General features: G+C 42.0%; 1 protein-coding gene across 1 annotated transcript in view; it reads right to left on the bottom strand.

Annotated features, from left to right (window-relative positions):
• fam189a1 (family with sequence similarity 189 member A1) overlaps positions 1-17,500 on the bottom strand; it is a gene marked incomplete at its 5' end in the record, with an annotated part of 123,505 nt that overhangs the window by 48,686 nt on the left and 57,319 nt on the right. The window contains one exon of the mRNA XM_080430860.1: positions 17,325-17,381. Coding sequence (XP_080286986.1) covers positions 17,325-17,381 — 57 coding nt within the window. The remainder of the gene's footprint in view (positions 1-17,324; positions 17,382-17,500) is intronic.

Genomic DNA, 17,500 nt, shown 5'->3' with positions numbered 1-17,500 from the left:
TTTACCATTCCCCCTGGACCCAATAAATACATATGAAGGATGGAGCCGAAAACTAAAGAAAGGATGTTTTTATTGTCTGCCATCATTGTTTATTGTAATGTTCCTGTATACTGCCTGTTGACTACAGCAGATGATGTACTGTACAAGACAAATTCATGAAACGACCAATAAATCCTCAATTGATCGATCCTTGTGCAGTAGGCTCTGCTTCTGCATAGACATGAAGGTAACAAGGAAGTATGACATAAGATGTCATGTGTAGACGGGTGACAGTGTGAAGCAGGTCAGTCCCTGTTCGTCTGTGGGAGTTATTTTTTGGCGATAAACTATGAACCTTCCCTCAAAGTTTTGTAACTCTAGCCTTTACGGTTTACAAGACAAAAATACTTGAATTTGAGTTTTTTCATTTGCCCATTGAAGTGGATTGGGAAATTTAATGCACTAATAAATCAATATCAATTAAACTATACAACCTATCTCTTAGAAAAGTACATGCCCTGGATTGTCATTTTGACATATGGCACTAAATTGGGAAAAATAAACTGTGGGAGGAGTAGCACTTAAAAATAAAGTTTATCTAGAATAAAGTTTATAGAGTACTATAGTCTGGTTGCCCTGTTAGGGCAACCACACTAACTAATTCCCATTCACACCAGAGAGTGCGCCGTAGTATACTGTATATTCAGTATTAAAACAGCACTTAAATAATGTCTCAAGACTAACCAAGAATGTGATCATTGATCTGAAGCCTTGTATGGAACCAAATGTCGCGTCTAACATGGAGTGTACCATATGTAATGCATGTTTTATAAATGATGTACTCTTTGTAAATGTTAATTGTATTGTTTATAATTTTCTGTATTGTTTTTACTTTTATTCATATTATTTAAAGGTTCAATAGAAGAGTATAGAAGAGGATTAAACCTTGGGGAACTCAACATGTCATAGTCATAGTCCCTGTGTTGAAGAAAAGATTTGAACTATTTAAGCACTGTGCCAGAAAGTCCAAGCCAGTTTTCCAGTCTGTCAAGCAATATTGTGTGTACAGTGACAAATGCAGTACTAAGAAAGCCAGTGTTGCTGATAATGTAATTGCAGTATTAGATTCCAGCAGCTGTGTCCAGTGCAGTATGTTCATATCTGTCGGTGTCTAACTCCGGCAATCTCTAACACCCTTGAGATTGAATGTTCATTTGGGATATAACAGCCCACTGGGGCGGGAGGCAGAGGGCTGCCTGGGTCTCCCCAGTATTGATGGATTTACCCATAGACCAACACAGAGGCTTACGCACGCGCACGTGCGTCACACACACACGCACGCACGCACACTCTCTCTCTCTCTCTCTCTCTCTATTTCCAAACATCCCCTTCAATCAATACAACAGACAAACCACTCTCCAATCTTCACCTCTCCATTTACCACATCATAATAGTAGAGAAATCCCGGGATAGCCATCATTTTCCTCACAATATTGCTTCATCTGCTTTCTTCTCATCTGTGATTCTCATCTAAAAGGCCGACTCAAGGCAGCCCCTCTCCGTAACCCAGTGGTTCTCAAAGTGGGATCCGGGGACCCCCAGGGGTCTTTGGGGTGCATGGTTCTATTTTAAAAAAATCTTAGAGTTTTGGAATATTTTTGAAACATTTTAACAACACAAATCTTCTATGGAGGTCCCCGGCACAAAGTATTTTCAGATGGGAGTGCACGGCCAAATACATATTAATTTGGGGGTCCTTGACATGAAAACGTTTGAGAACCCCTGCCCTATAACCACCCTGTATTGGGTGAATCATTGTTGCGGGTGCTGCACAGCAGTGGCAGTACTACAGACTGCGGTATTGGCTCATTCAGCTGGGAGACCAGGCTGACTTTAATCTGCAAACCACAATTACGGCTATAGTTCCTGACGAGAGACCGCAGCACACTGGCTGTTCAGTCAACTATGGAACATGAACTGACTGGTGACCCCTGCATGCAATGCCTCCGTTTGCCCACAATCCCTGCAATGTCACACACAGTTTCCACTGTGGTCTGCAGGACAAGACAGGCACAATGCGAGGGAGGGAAATGTCAAAAGCGTTCGCAGCCCACCCATCTGGGCCGCATGCATTTTCAGAGCATGTTTATTTGGTCAATAAAGCGATTTTGTTCCGGCTTGGATCAATGGAACTAGCGTAGTATACTTTAAGTTTCTATTTATTGGTTTCACAAAGAAAACCCTTTAAAAAAAATAAAGTTTTAAAGAAAAACATACCACAAACGCACACGTGTGTGTGCTTGTGTGCTTTGTGTGTGTGCTTTGTGTGTGCTTCTTGTGTTTTTCCAATTATTTGGGGGCCCACTTGCAATACCCTTGCAGTCCACCAGTGGTCCCCGGCCCACAGCTCACTGCTGTATGAGATTAAAGGTATTTTAATCTCTTGTAGGCCTATTGATATTACATGAAGGAGTATTTGATGCACTTTTAATGTATTGATTGATTTATATATATATATATATATATATATATATATATATATATATATATATATATATATATATATATATATATATATATATATATATATACCATATGGGCCCCATGTCGGCAATGTCAGCGGGATCCACTTGGGTCCCAACTGGAATGCCCATGTGGGATATAAGTGGATTCTATCTGGCCCTTAGGTGGGTCCCACCTAGGCAATGTGGGACCGAGGTGGGTCCTAACTGGGTTGGCCATGTGGGCAATACGTGGGTCCTACCTGGGCCCTAGGTGGGCCCCAACTAGGCAAGTCTATGTGGGACTGAGGTGGGTCCTAACTGGCCTTTGCCCATGTGGGCTTTAAGTGGGTTCTACCTGGGCCCTAGGTGGGCCCCAATTTGCCAATTTATGTGGGGCTGACATGGGTCCCATATGGTTTCAAGGTGGGCTGAACTATATGGGCCTACTTGGGCTTGCCCGTGTGGGCTATACGTGGGTTCTACCTGGGCCTTAGGTGGGCCCCACCTAGGCAATTCTATGTGGGACCGAGGTGGGTCCCAACTGGGTTGCCCATGTGGGCTTTAGGTGGGTTCTACCTGGGCCTTAGGTGGGCCCCAACTAGGCAAGTCTATATGGGACCGAGGTGGGTCCCAACTGGGATGCCCATGTGGGCTTTAGGTGGGTTCTACCTGGGCCCTAGATGGAACCCAACTAGGCAATTTTATGTGGGACCGAACCTTATTGGACAGACAGGGTGACAGACACACAGGGACAGAGAAAGAGGGGAGCACAGGACACTCAGCCTTGCCATGTTCTCTGATTATAAGCTAATTTGCCGTACTTTTCAACACAGTGTTGCCATGTCTGACAATTATAAGCGACTTCGCCCAATTTTCACACAATACTCTTGCTCACACTGTGAGCTGGCTGTAAGGTGGATCTGCGATGCGAAGTGTACGACGCGTCACGCTAGATGTGAGGGCCGCGCAGCGGCCCGAACTTCTAGTACATAGAATGCAGAGGGAGCATCTGTTTAAACAATATACTATCAAGATAACAATCTATAGATTGAAACTGTAGGATACCAGGTAAACAATGATCCTACTGTAGCATCTGTTTAAATAACATGCAGTCTAAATATCGTCTCTGAAACCGCATTATGTCCAAAACTGTTACTTTTCCGGAAGCGTTTCGAGCTTGTAGATCTGCTATTTTTTATACTTTTGAGTGACGCCGTAGTTGGCATAGTATGATCAAGTAGGGCATTGATTTACGATAAAACACAAAAATCTGAAATATGGAGATAAGAGGTTTCTGCCCGACAGCAACGATATCCTTTGATAGTTAAGTGATGATGACCAAACTGATGATAACCGGTGTGAGAAACTGTTAAAAGCAACAGCAGCATATTACAGAATATATATATATATGGTGCCTAAGCCTTAGGCACCATGACGTAACACCCTCATCCCTCTGGCTGTAAGGGATGAGCTGTCTAGCTGTGTTCATACTGTACACGTATGTACAGTACGGCCCCCACATTTTTGTGTCCAAACCAGATGGTAGTGCCTTTCATGATGTGGCCTTAACGCATTAAGGTCTGAGGTTCCGATTCTGCAAAATGTCTTCTAAATCCGAACAGTTTTCTGAAAAACTTATGTTGCTATGATATCAGTTGAGCCCCCAGTGTGTCACTTTTTCATGTCAAGGACCTACAATGTATTTGGCCACCGACCCCCATCTGAATATATATATATATATAATATATATATATAATTCAAAGATGTGCACACATTTTCAAGAATTTTCAAAAATAGCAGATCTACAAGCTCATAGCGTGGCACTCGGTGCCACGCTATGAGCTTGTATATCTGCTATTTTTGAATAGCCAAAGTACAAAATAATGGCTCAAATCTAAAATGACACAGATGCGTTCCCGGATTGAATGGGTTAAGGTGTGACTTATGTTATTGTTATGATGGATAATGGAAAATGTCTGCACTTGCTTGCATGTCAGGAGGACACTCAGCGGTCGCAATGACCATGTATGTATTACACTCACACAGCAAATATAAACACAGAAGCACACTAATTGTCCTCCATGCACGCTGCCTTATGCACCATGTCAGCACCACCCCATAAAACACAGCACAGATATGAACAAAGACAGCGGAAAAATATCCATTCGGGGACCGTTTTGTAATGAAAGAACGTCTGACCAGTGAAACACAGCCTAACACTACTGTCTACAGCACACTAAAGCCTGTAGTTTGTCCTCATTGTGCTTTCTGTAATGCATTAATAAGTAATGGGTGGGATTGCTGGGGGGTGGGTAGTGAAGGGAGGGTAGCCCTGTAAATATGGTGGATATGTATGTGTACAGTATGTACATGTAACTTAAGTGTATGTGTGCGTGTACAGTATGTGTTTACATGGGTATATATGTGCAATGCATAGTGCATAGTGCGCATCTCATGAAATCGGCGAATCTATTTTAAATATAAGATGGCCAAAATAACAAAACAAAAAAACTCCACTGCTGCCTCTGGGTACAGGACAGTGGAGCGTATACATTCTCTTACCATTCTGTAGTATACTCTGGCCCAATATTTTGAACATTCTAATGCCTACCATACTCTCTAGAACACTTTGAAAATACATCTAGAAGACTAAAGTCTGACGCCCTCTCACCACACACTAGAGATGACATTGAAAAGACTTTGAAAAGACTTCAATGGTCTCTGCATTTCTATTGCATTCTTTATCCAAAGTGCTTTACAATGTACTTTACATTCACCCATTCACAAGGCGACGGTGGAGACAACCATGCAAGGTAGCACCCTCATTGGGAGCAGTTAGGAGTTCAGGTGTCTTGCAAAAGGACAGTTTTTGAAATGAAGCCAGGAGGAGAAGGGGATCCAAGAGGCCCAAATGAACCACAGCTGCCTCCAGAAGACTTAAAAGACTTAAGTTCAACAAATGTGACATGAGTCACAGATTTTGCAAAGACGGAACTTGCACTATTTGAAAGAATAATGACATTTATTCTCATTATTGTGAGTCCCCCCCAAGAGTACTGGTGGTTGGTTGTTGACAATGTTCATGTCTTTGAGCATGTGCCAAGAATAAATATTAAATATTTATCTGAACCTCAAGTAAAGACAAAGACTGACTTAAGACAGCTTGGACTGTGTTTTATGATCACCTTACACCAAACGATCGAGATGACGAGAACCCGCCACAGCTCTTACAAAACTCTCATGATTTGATTTCGAAATTAGAAATGTGTCTGTGACAGTGAAAGTAATTTAGTGTAAGGCTGGTATGAGGATGATTATTTATTAAAAACATCATCATTGCTTTCTAAAACAAACTAAACATAACCTAAATCATCATCAATGATTCCATTTTATTACACAGTATCACATACATATGACATATACAGTGCATAATAACACCACGTGTCACATGCAGGGTTTTGTGTTCAGGAGAGTCATAGTAAGTATTCAAATCCATAACAATCCATATGTGGATGAAAACATTATACAAGAATTATACAAAGCAAGAAGCTGAGGCTACTAATTTCACTCCTAATTAGGGGATTCATTTGTCAATTTAGGCCTGCATGAATGTATGAATGCTGCTCAGCTAGCGAATAACAAAGCTAGACTTGCCTGAGGCTAACATATTGGCTCACAAGATTGATGTAATTTGGAAACGTTTGTAAATGGTAAATTGTGCATTTATAGTGCCTTTAATTGAAGTGCTTTACAATGTGCATTCACCCATTCACACACACATTTGCACACCAACGGCAGCGGAAACGATGCAAGGCACCAACCTGCTCATCGGGAGCAGTTAGGGGTCCAGTGTCTTGCTCAAGGACACTTTGACATAACACGGGGGAGCCGGAGATTGAACCGGGAACCTTCCAATTCCCAAGTTGTACATTGAATCAGCACGTGTGTGCTTTTAAAAAAAAAAACTTTTCTCTCCAATTTAGCTGTTATGCCTATTAATTCCTCGCCACACATGTTTCGGTGTGTTGTTTGTCACTGCTGTTGTATCCTACTGGCTCATCTGCCAGTGAGGAGCCCCCACCGGGACGACGTCCTACTCCTCCCGCTCAATACTCCCTGCTGACAGGTGCCGCCCCAGCCCGTAGGAGTAACGTGCAGTGACAGATATCACCCTCCCCACCGGCTTCCCTTCCCTGAACACCAATTGTGTTCATATAGACCCTTGACAAAGCCGGATGCACCACGGTGGATTCTAACCCCCAGACTCTGCTTATTCCTACTTCTCCTCTCCCTCACCTGCTACAGAAATGCTTATTAATGGTGCTTATGGGTCATATGGGTGGCTAAGATGAAGGCTTCATAAAGCCTCCCTCTGTTGTCCTGCTGCTGCTACTGAGGCTAATCTGATCCCAGAACACAGAGCCCTGCCTGCCTGGGGTTTGATGTTTATTACCTGTGTCTGTGATTTGTGTATATTGTGCATTGTTCAATGTGTGTGTGTGTGTGTGTGTGTGTGTGTGTGTGTGTGTGTGTGTGTGTGTGTGTGTGTGTGTGTGTGTGTGTGTGTGTGTGTGTGTGTGTGCGTGCGTGCGTGCGTGCGTGCGTGCGTGCGTGCGTGCGTGCGTGCGTGCGTGCGTGCGTGCGTGTGTGTGTGTGTGATAGTTCTCAGGAGGGGCGTTAAAAGGAGCAGCTGTTGCACTCGTGATCACACACAGTAGTGAGTTGTGTGTGTGTGTGTGTGCGCGCGTGCGTGCGTGTGTGTGTGTGTGAGATAAGCATTCATCAGCTTAGAGCCCTGTGGTGACCTGGCCCTGGGGGCTCACGAAGATTTATCCCCAGGAAGTGTCCAGCCATCAGTGGGTCCCTATAAATCACATATGTACATACATACATACATACGCACACACACACACGCACGCAAACACGAAAACACGCGCACACACACGCCCGCGCGCGCGCACACACACACGCATGCGCACACACACAACCAGAAAGGTCGGTGCACACCACAGAGCACAGATCTCCGGTCTCCGTTGCTTTTAAAACAAGCTTGTAAATTAACTGTGTGTTCTTCTTTGATTCTGTGCTTGAACCAAGTATTTCTTGTTGGAATGGGCAGTGTCTGTAGCAGGGCATCCTCTTTCAGTAGGCTAAAGAGAACTCCTGTACAGCTGAAGATCACTCTGTTGCTTTTGTTGAGATTGTGTTATTTCTCTCTCTCTCTCTCTCTCTCTCTCTCTCTCTCTCTCTCTCTCTCTCTCTCTCTCTCTCTCTCTCTCTCTCTCTCTCTCTCTGTCACTCTCTCTCAACTGACTGTGCAGTGCTGCAGTCTCTCTGTCTATTTGTGTTGTGGGCCAGGCACGTACGGCATGGCTCTGTGTGTGGGTGCGCGCATCATAGTTAAAAAACCTTTGGAGTCTCATATGGCACCGGTGCAGAAAATTTGTTCTTTAAAACAAAATGCCAGACGCCAGAGGGTTAACCACCTTGCTGGTCACTGTGGTCACACATACGTCTGTAATGGTAAAACTGCTGTCGAAAAATAAGCTTTGAGCTCGTAACTCTAAATTAGGAAGAATCAATGACAACACCACCCACATACACGGATCTGTGGGTATGTCTGTGGTAATGCATCACAAAAATACAAAATAACATAGTTGTCGTTGATGGATTGGAAAACGATTCTGGGTCTTCCTGGGCCTACTCACAAACACGCACGCAAACATAATCTCTTGTCTGACTCCGGCTGGTGGAGATAACTATTTCCATTACTTGACTAGACACATAATATAGTCAGTTGAGATCAGACATGCTACCTGGAGCACTTGAATCCATGCCAATGACACACAAAAAAAAGCCTTTCTGCCTGCTAAATACATCTGCATTCATTTGAACCTTTAGCCTCAGTAGAAACCTGCAGAAAAGTCACTTACTATAAACAAAGATTACAGCAAATAGAGGAGAGGCTCTAATGCAAACGGACACATTGACTAGCAGACAGAAACTGCAGAGAGAGAGAGAGAGAGAGAGAGAGAGAGAGAGATAAGGATCAGCAGACTCAATGACTTCATATGGAATCCACTATGCCAAATGGAAGCCATGTTCCTGGAATCACAAATGCAGATTATAGACAGAGATACAGGGACCCCCCCCCCCCCACCACCACCACCAGTCCAACACACACACACACACACACACACACACACACACACACACACACACACACACACACACACACACACACACACACACACACACACACACACACACACACACACACACACACACACACACACACACACACACACACACCACAGTATGATCATCATTACTACACTCCATGGAAATCCTTTTGATTGAAGTGAAACCCTCAATCTCAGTAGACTATAATATTAAATCAATAGACAGGAGGGGATGTGATATCGACGTGACTATGGAGAATTACAATGCCATAAAGTGAGATAGAGCGGCGGCGGGGAGGATCATCGCTACAATGATCGACCACAACAGGGAGCATGGTGATTGGATAATTGCTTAAGATGACAGGAGCATCATTCATGCCGTGGAAGAAAGGCTTTTCAAACATGGGTGTGTGTGTGTGTGTGTGTGTGTGTGTGTGTGTGTGTGTGTGTGTGTGTGTGTGTGTGTGTGTGTGTGTGTGTGTGTGTGTTGTGTGTGTGTGTGTGTGTGTCAAATGCAACATAAAGGAAAACAGAGGACTAGGGCTGGATGATATGACTTTAACGTTTTCAAACTTTTGCCTCGATTACGATTAATGAATGATTTTATTTTTTAAATATCAGATCTACAAGCAAAAACAAAAAAAAACATTTTGATTCGTTGAAGAAAAAGAAAAAGAAAACCTACTTCTCGATTATTCAATGGACCTACCTACATGAGCAAGATTATTGGTTCTAAATATTGGTTTCGATATATTTTCGGTTAAATTGCCCAGCCGTACATGGGACTGGGAGGCAATGTAACCAAGGAGAAGGTTTTCAGTGGAACGAGACAATAAACTCTTCCTCAAAACTGTTACTTTTCAGGATTCAAATAAAAAATAGCAAAAAATTGCAGATCTACAAGCTCACAGCGCATCGCAATTCGCTGCGTTGTGAGCTTGTAGATCTGCTATTTTTGCTGCTTGTTTAGAGCAAGGCATTAATTTACGGGGGAAAAAAACGAAAAAGTCAAAATATGGAGATAAGAGGTTCTGCCTGACCGCAATGATATGTGCACTTGGAGTTAGAGATGGATAGATGAACACTCAGGATTTTCCTGTGTGACAGAATTGAAGCAGAATTGAAATCTTATTTCCCCAAGGATGCCTGTAATGAAAGTTAAACAGTGATTCTCTACCCAGTCTGCTCTACTCCTTTCAACCGCATTAACCCTGTCATGCCATTTTCGGCCATGTCATTATAGGCGAACATTTGGCGAAAATCCCTTGAAAATGACCTACAAGCTTTGATACTAGCATGGTGATGCGACGCCTTTAGATTGGCTATTTTCACTAGTCGCAGTACAATGAAGTGTTATCGTTGCAGTCAGGTGGAAACCTTGTACGTCCAAAACTGTTACTTTTCAAGAAATGGAAAAAAGATGTGTAGTTATTGTGTAGTTATGTAGTTATTATTTAGTCACCAGATCTTTATAGAAAGAATAGCAGATCTAAAAGCTCACAACGCGTCACACTATTTCTGCTACTCTTTTGCGATGCACTTTAATATACTTTAATTTACACTAATTTACGAAAATTATAGACACCGGAGGTTTCTGCCCGACAGCGACGATATAGAGCTTAACTGGTGTCTGTGCACAGTATCTATGTCTGTGTCCGTGTCAGTATCTGTCTGTTTGCAGTCTCTCTGTTTGGATCATCTGTACAGTATGCTATCTAGACAGTGATAGGTTGCTCGTGTACAGGAAGGCTCAAAGACAGAATGGCAATAGAGGATGACTGCAGGCTCTACAACCACAATGTCATTATCTTAAATTGGTGGATGAGAAATGAGTTATCGTATTTACAGATGAGTGGCTGAGGCCTGCGTGGGCAGCCACTGCAGCACAGACATGATCTGATGCCAGGCCAGGGGACACTCTGTGCTGTGCTGTGCTGTTCTCCACTAGTAGCCTAATGCAGAGGTTACCTCAACCACTTTCAACCTGCTGTCCCTATTTTCGGCGTGTCATTATGGGCAAAATGTTTCAAAAAATAATTACCCAAAAAAGTAATTTAATTTGTTAAAAAATCAATGAATACAATCGTACAACAAAGTATACATTCCTTAGGTTGTTAAAGGAAGCACTGGTGAGTGAGAACTGGTGAGTGAGAAGTCTGAGAACTCTATCTAAGTGAGAACTTATACACACATATTTTCAAAATGGTTGCAAACACTAATCAGTTTTATTTCCCTCAAGTCTTCTAGCATATAGTAAGAAAGAGTTTAGAACTAGCTGGCAACGGCAGCCATGAACTCAAAACGCCTTCAGTCCATATCTTATTTATAACAATTCCCAGCAGGTTAACAGAGTTCTAGGCTATTGTGTGTAGGCAGCAAACAACTCACAAGTATAAAACAATAGTCTCTTGTGCTCACTCCACTCATTTCCTCACAGAGGCTGCTTGTTTTTAAATCCCAACAGTGGTGCTACTGTAGCTATAAAGTTACTTAAGCGCAAGATACATTCTCTGAAGCATATATTAGCCTTATAAACTGATGGACACCCTGCTGAATTCACGCTATGGGAGCAGCGCCCCCATCACTCTGTAGTGAAGGATGGGACATGATGCAACCAGCCACTGGAGAATAACTATCCTGTCTCCTGGATCTGCAAGAGTGCAGATTGAAGCCCCAATGAAGACTGCAAAGTCATTCTGCAAAAAAAAAAAAAAATCACACCCTGTGTGAAGTGGGCGGTGTCTTGCTAGCTAATCACAATACTGAATGGAGTCGATCAATCATGTACAAAGGATAAATACATTTATTGAAACACTCTTTATGATGGACAAAACCATAACTTGAAAAAAACCAAATTTTGTTTTTTTTCAAGTTATGGTTGCTTATATAGGGCTATGCACATGTGTCATGTGACACTGGCCAATCACAGTCCTGAATAGGCTGTGATTGGCCAATCACAGCGCAGGATAATTCTACTAATTTCCTGGGCCCGGATCACAGCGCAGGAAAATGTACATTTTTCCAAATCTCACTTATAGGGGCGGTTTCACCGCCCAAAAACAGTCAAACATTTTTCAGTTTCTCTTTTGGGTCTCAAGCTGAAAAAGTTTAGGAACCCCTGCTGTAGATAGAAAGCAGGTTATATCATTCCTCAGTGTCACCTCAACTGTTGTGAATCTCTGGTGTTTCCTGTTTTAAAATCATACAAATCACTGAACGTATGCAGACCGCTGAGATATACCAGCCAGGGGTTTTTGTGACAGTGAATGAATGCATTAACTTGGTACAAACACACCTGCAAGTACGTCAGACATGAATTATAACTATGTCAAACGCACAAACAAACAACAAGTGATTGTTATTCTTGTCTGACATGGAACGACGACAACAAACAATGGTGCAGCAGACAGCTGAGACATCCAGTGCTGCAGATACCAAGAATTCTCTTCTGTCGAAGCATGTGTCAAGTAAGGACTTAGGCCTCTCTCTCTCTGTCTCTCTGTCTCTCTCTGTCTCTCTCTCTCTCTCTCTCTCTCTCTCTCTCTCTCTCTCTCTCTCTCTCTCTCTCTCTCTCTGTCTCTGTCTCTCTTTCCCTCTGTCTCCGTCTCTCTCTGCCTGTCTGTCTCTGTCTCCTTCTCTCTCTCCCTCGTGTCTACCTTTCTCTCACATGCACCCCCTTCCTACCTCTGAACACATAATCCATCACAGTCACATACAGTGTACGATTTTGTGCCAGCAGGGACCCCCATACAAGATTTGTGTTGTTGAAAGGTTTCAAAAAAGATTCCAAATCTGAGCGTCCTTGACATGAAAAAGTTTGAGAGCCACTACTGTGTAATATAGCAGCTTAATGTCTCCTCCTCCTCCTCCTGGCTTGGTGCATCTTGAGCTGATAGGGGTAAACTTGCCTCTGCATCAACACTATATAGTCTCGGCTGGATAGAGGATTATGTTTTCAAAAAGCTCTTTCACAGGCATCCAAGGTGAAAGGAAATAATTCCCTTTAAATGCCGTCACATTGTGGGTTTTCTCATTCCCACGCAAACTGGCAACCTTTCAATACCAATATATGTTTTATGGACTCCTTGGGGACAGTAAAGGAGAAATGTTACTCATCGTCGCTGTCGGGTAGAAACCTTGTATCTCCATATTTCAACTTATGTCGTACGTCGTACAAAGTCGTACATACAGTGTCACACAAAAGTAGCAAAAATAGCCCATATACAAGGTCACAGTGCATCATGATCGCGATGCAACTCGTTGTGAGTTTGTTGATTTAGATGTTTCTTTTTTAAGTGAAATTGAAAGTGGTTAAGTCTGTTCTGTTGGAACACAGGTAATTTTCCCACCATTTCCTGAAAATTATTTTTTTTGGACATAGAAGGTTTCCACCCTATAGCAACATTATAATATAATGGGCTGCTCACTCCACAATGTTGACTTTAATGCCTTGGTGCATCTTGTTATCATATCACTAACTATCCTACATTTAAGTCCCACGACGGTTCACTTTTAACACAAAGAGAGAGTCACTCTCCAGCCAAGAAAACTAAATATCCACACAGGCACACTGAATGGTTTCAGAATTATTCACACACTAATTCTGATGAATCATCGGGCAGTGCAGGGCCACCCATAGTTGGCAGATGGGTTTTGGACAGTACTGCCAGGCGTGAAAATGTCCAGCTGGTAATGGTATAATCCTATTAAGCCTAATTTATGCTTCTGCCAAAAAAAGTTATGATATGAATTTTCAACATCGTTGAAAAGTTGACAATACAGTATGTCGACGTGATTTTGTAGAAACTTTAATCAGTTGAAAGTGCATTTTTGTTGAGCAACATATTGCGTGTAATTTTTTCACCACAGCATAAATTAGGATTTAGACAGGAGTGCTAGCTTGTCAAGTACGCTACATGCTACTGTGATGCTACAGCTACCCAGTAGCAGATGTTACCTGTCCCTCAGAAGCCTCATTTATATGTTGCGATGCAATGCATTGCGAGATTGTAGATCTGCTATTTTTGCAGTGCAATACCATCATACAACAGAATCCGAATCACTAACAGTCAACTACAATATTTTACAACACCATTAACAACATAAATGCTATAAAGACAACGATTAAAGTAAAAAAAGAATCAAGCTAAACAATTGTTTTGGCTGGAATCAATGGAAAGGTATGTGCAATGGCTCATGGAAGAAGCAGTTCCTTCATTCAAAATGTGTGCACAGTTTTGTACCTTCGCATTGTTTTGCAGAATCAAATGTTTTATGATCATGATTCACTAAGGGCTTAGATTTTCTGAAAGGTCTATGGAGAAATGTATGCGATTTCTACCTGTGAGCCATGTGCTGCTGAAAAACATGGGAGCGACTATATGCTCTATTCCTCCTTATGTATCTATACAGTACAGTATGTCTATATATTCATCCATCCATCCATCCATCTTGATGAACTGGTTTTTATAGTGTTTATTTGCTGTGTTAACTCTCATTTGCTGAAAGATTACTGAATTGATGAAAGAGCTTCACAAATGAGCAGTCTCTATCTATCTCTGTAATGACAGCATAAAAAAGACAACTACAGTACAGTATACGTTTCTGCAAATTTCAGTTAAACATCACGATTAATCAGCAGTGCGGTACAGTATGTGCGTGTGCGCGTGTGTGTGTGTGTGTGGGGGTGTGTGTGTGTGTGTGTGTGTGTGTGTGTGTGTGTGTGTGTGTGCGTGCGTGCGTGCGTGCGTGTACTGTATTTGTTTGTGAATATCTGTGTGCATCGTTTTTCGTCCTTGATTGTCTGTATGCAATTTTTCAACAAGCTGTTCAGTGCCTTCCACTATCCTCTTAATTATTCTCTGCGCTTTTCACTGCATGCATTACCATCTGTACAGCAGCTCCTACTTCCTGCACATCTAGATACTGTTTTGTTTCGCTCCGCGTTTTGAGCTTGCAGGATCTGCTACTTTTGATACTTTTGCGCGGTGCTGTAGTATGATCAAGTACGGCGTTAATTTACAAAAAAAACACAAAAGGTTAGAATATGAAGATAGGAGGTTTCTACCCGACAGCAACGATATATCAATGAATCCAGTACTTAGTACTGGATTCATTGATATATCGTTGCTGTCGGGTAGAGTGAGTACTTTGTCCAGCACTGGACCTAAGTGATGGGCAAGTGACAGGCATTCCACAGCAAAACCCTCGATGATGAATGAGACTCTCCAAGTGGGATTATAAGGAGATCCTCGCCAAGTTTAATTGGACAGCTTCTTATCGTCAGACTGAAACGTCTAAAGCGGTGAAACAAGATATAAAAGTGGCGCAAAAAGTAATGACCAAAAGATGAAAAGAAATGCATATACAGTACACATAATAAACACACAATGTACAGTACGTAGGCAGTGCTGTCATTAGAATAGTGCCGCTGTCACTGTTCCAATTACTGGGATTTTGCCATGTATGAGGACAATGCTTCGTTAAGCACTGCAGTCTAGCATTGCTGTCAGGCACAAACCTAGCCCCATTACGAACCTCTCCCTCCGCTATACAGCTCCGAGATGAGGTTCCACTGGGCTGGCTACCGGAATCGGTGGAACACCGGCAAAGGGTCCGTGGATTACCTTTTTCGCCACATTGTATCCAAAAACTAAAGGTAGTCCCCTAATTCTACAGAACTTTTTTAGAACGGGGCGAAACAACCGTTTAAATTCCTTATTTAGTCAGCCTGTGGCCATGTTTTCCCATTGTAGCCGAACCGGGATTAGTACTGGCACCTGACGTAGGGGGTTCTTCCGGGTTGAATGAGTGTAGTTAAAGTTATACAGTGCAGGTCCACAAATAACGATTTTTAGCAGCCTCTGCTGGTCATTACCGTCACTGCAGGCCGTTTGTTTATTCCTGCGTTACCCAGAATTCCATTTGTTTTCACCGGAAGACGGAAGCGTTTCAAAAAGCGTTCTTTTAATTGTTTTATACGATCTGTGGATCGTTTCTCTTAGCCAGTGGAGCTTTAGTTACCGTGAGCTGTGTTTTATTTTTCTGTTGTTTTTCGACCTTCAAATCATACAATCTCTTAAAATCAGCGTGAGGTTCCTTTTTGTTATTAGCGTGGTAGTTCCTGGCCAAACAGGAAACCGTAGCGGTAGTTACTGGCCAAACAGGAAACCATTTCCGCCTCAGTTTTCCGGCCAGATGACGTCATTTTCGCGGGAAAGGCTCACCGAGCCACTGTTCAATAGAAAATATATAAATAAAAGGCTTTCGGGGGTGAAATTCATGGAGTGGGTGTTGTGAAACTTTTGCCACTCACAAAAGATATACAATTTAACTTTAGTTTTGTTGAAAAAGTTACCTAGTATTACTTTAAGAGTGTTGTTTTTTAATAAATATTTAACCCATGTTTTTCTCTTTTTTAACCAATTAACAAGAGCTTGTGACTAAATAATAACGACATTGGCTCCATTGGAACGCAGGTTTCTTTTTCCATTTCCTGAGAAGTAACGATTTTGGACATACAGTACTGTAAGGTTTCCACCCAACGGCTACGATAGTAATCACATACTATCGTAGCACTGGCGCTCTTTCTTTATCTGTCTCTTTCTCTTTCTATCTCTCTCTCTCTCTCTCTCTCATGACACGACAGTCAATTAAATGTTTGCAAACTCTATCATGTAAGAGTATCATTCCCTGGAGCCTTTGGGAAGCAGAGATACATTACTATGCACTAACATACTTTGACTGGGGCTCCCGAGAGTAAGCACACATTAAACGATGAGTGGGCTTAAAACATTTGTTCCGTGCTCAAACTGAGACAACAGTATAAGCTGCTGAGACTTTCAGATTTTAGCGTTGCAGTTTCCAAGGTTATTATAGTTTTTAATTTACATTTTGTTTTGACTTAAAGTTTTTAATTACAGTTATTTTTAATTCGTTTTTGAAGCACGTTTGCGAATTTAGTAAAAAAAAATATTTTGTGAAAAGGCTTACTTTTAGTGTAATATGGGGTAGCCAGGGTCGAGATTCAAAAGGTCAGAAAAATTGCTTAAATAGCAGATCTACAAGCAGATCTAAAGCTTTTGTTTTTGCTATTCTATGTTACTTTTCAGGAAATGGGGGGCGGGGGGAGAACCTGTGTTCTAATGGATCCAATCAATGTACTTATTATTTAGTCACAAGCTCTTGTTAATACTTTTCTTTAATGTTTCTTGCAATTCTAGTTTTTGTTATTATGTTAGTTTTAGTTAATAGCCCTGGCTGTTTCCATGCCCTTGACTGGAACATCTTTCCTGAGATGGATTTTTTATTTGTTTTATTTTTACATAATCCCATGCTGCCCTAACATTTAAAGCCACACTCATAGACAATCCACAAGTGTGGCAACAAGGACTAGGTTGTCCAGAACACCCGAAACATCATGTTAGATCAGTGTTGATGAAGTGATGCAGGCTGCAGAGAAACTTCACATTGAACAAGAGATATTTGTCCTTCATTAAATGGTAATGAGTGCTGGTTCCTCATTATTTTCCACTGACAAGAGTGCAAGGCTACATTATAATGGCCAGTTCTAAACACCATTTACCTGAAAAAGTCAGTTCCACAACACCTGCCAATTAAATTTGGCAGATTAAGGTTGATACTTCAGGAAGTCACTCACCACAAGAGAGAGAGGTCTTTTCCATGACACCACTCCAATCAGTCCAGACAGTAGCACCTGAAGCAACAAAACACATAAAAGATAGTGTGAGATACTGACCATGTTGTAAAACAATTAACACATTTTGTATTTACAAAAGAAGTGACAGCAGCTGAGCGGCAGTCTGCAGCAACGTG

The sequence above is a fragment of the Gymnoscopelus braueri genome, assembly GCF_963280865.1.
Source record: "Gymnoscopelus braueri genome assembly, chromosome: 1".
Classification (NCBI taxonomy): domain Eukaryota; kingdom Metazoa; phylum Chordata; class Actinopteri; order Myctophiformes; family Myctophidae; genus Gymnoscopelus; species Gymnoscopelus braueri.
The sequence above is the reverse complement of the archived record's forward strand: the minus strand, read 5'-3'. Positions and strand labels throughout refer to the sequence as shown.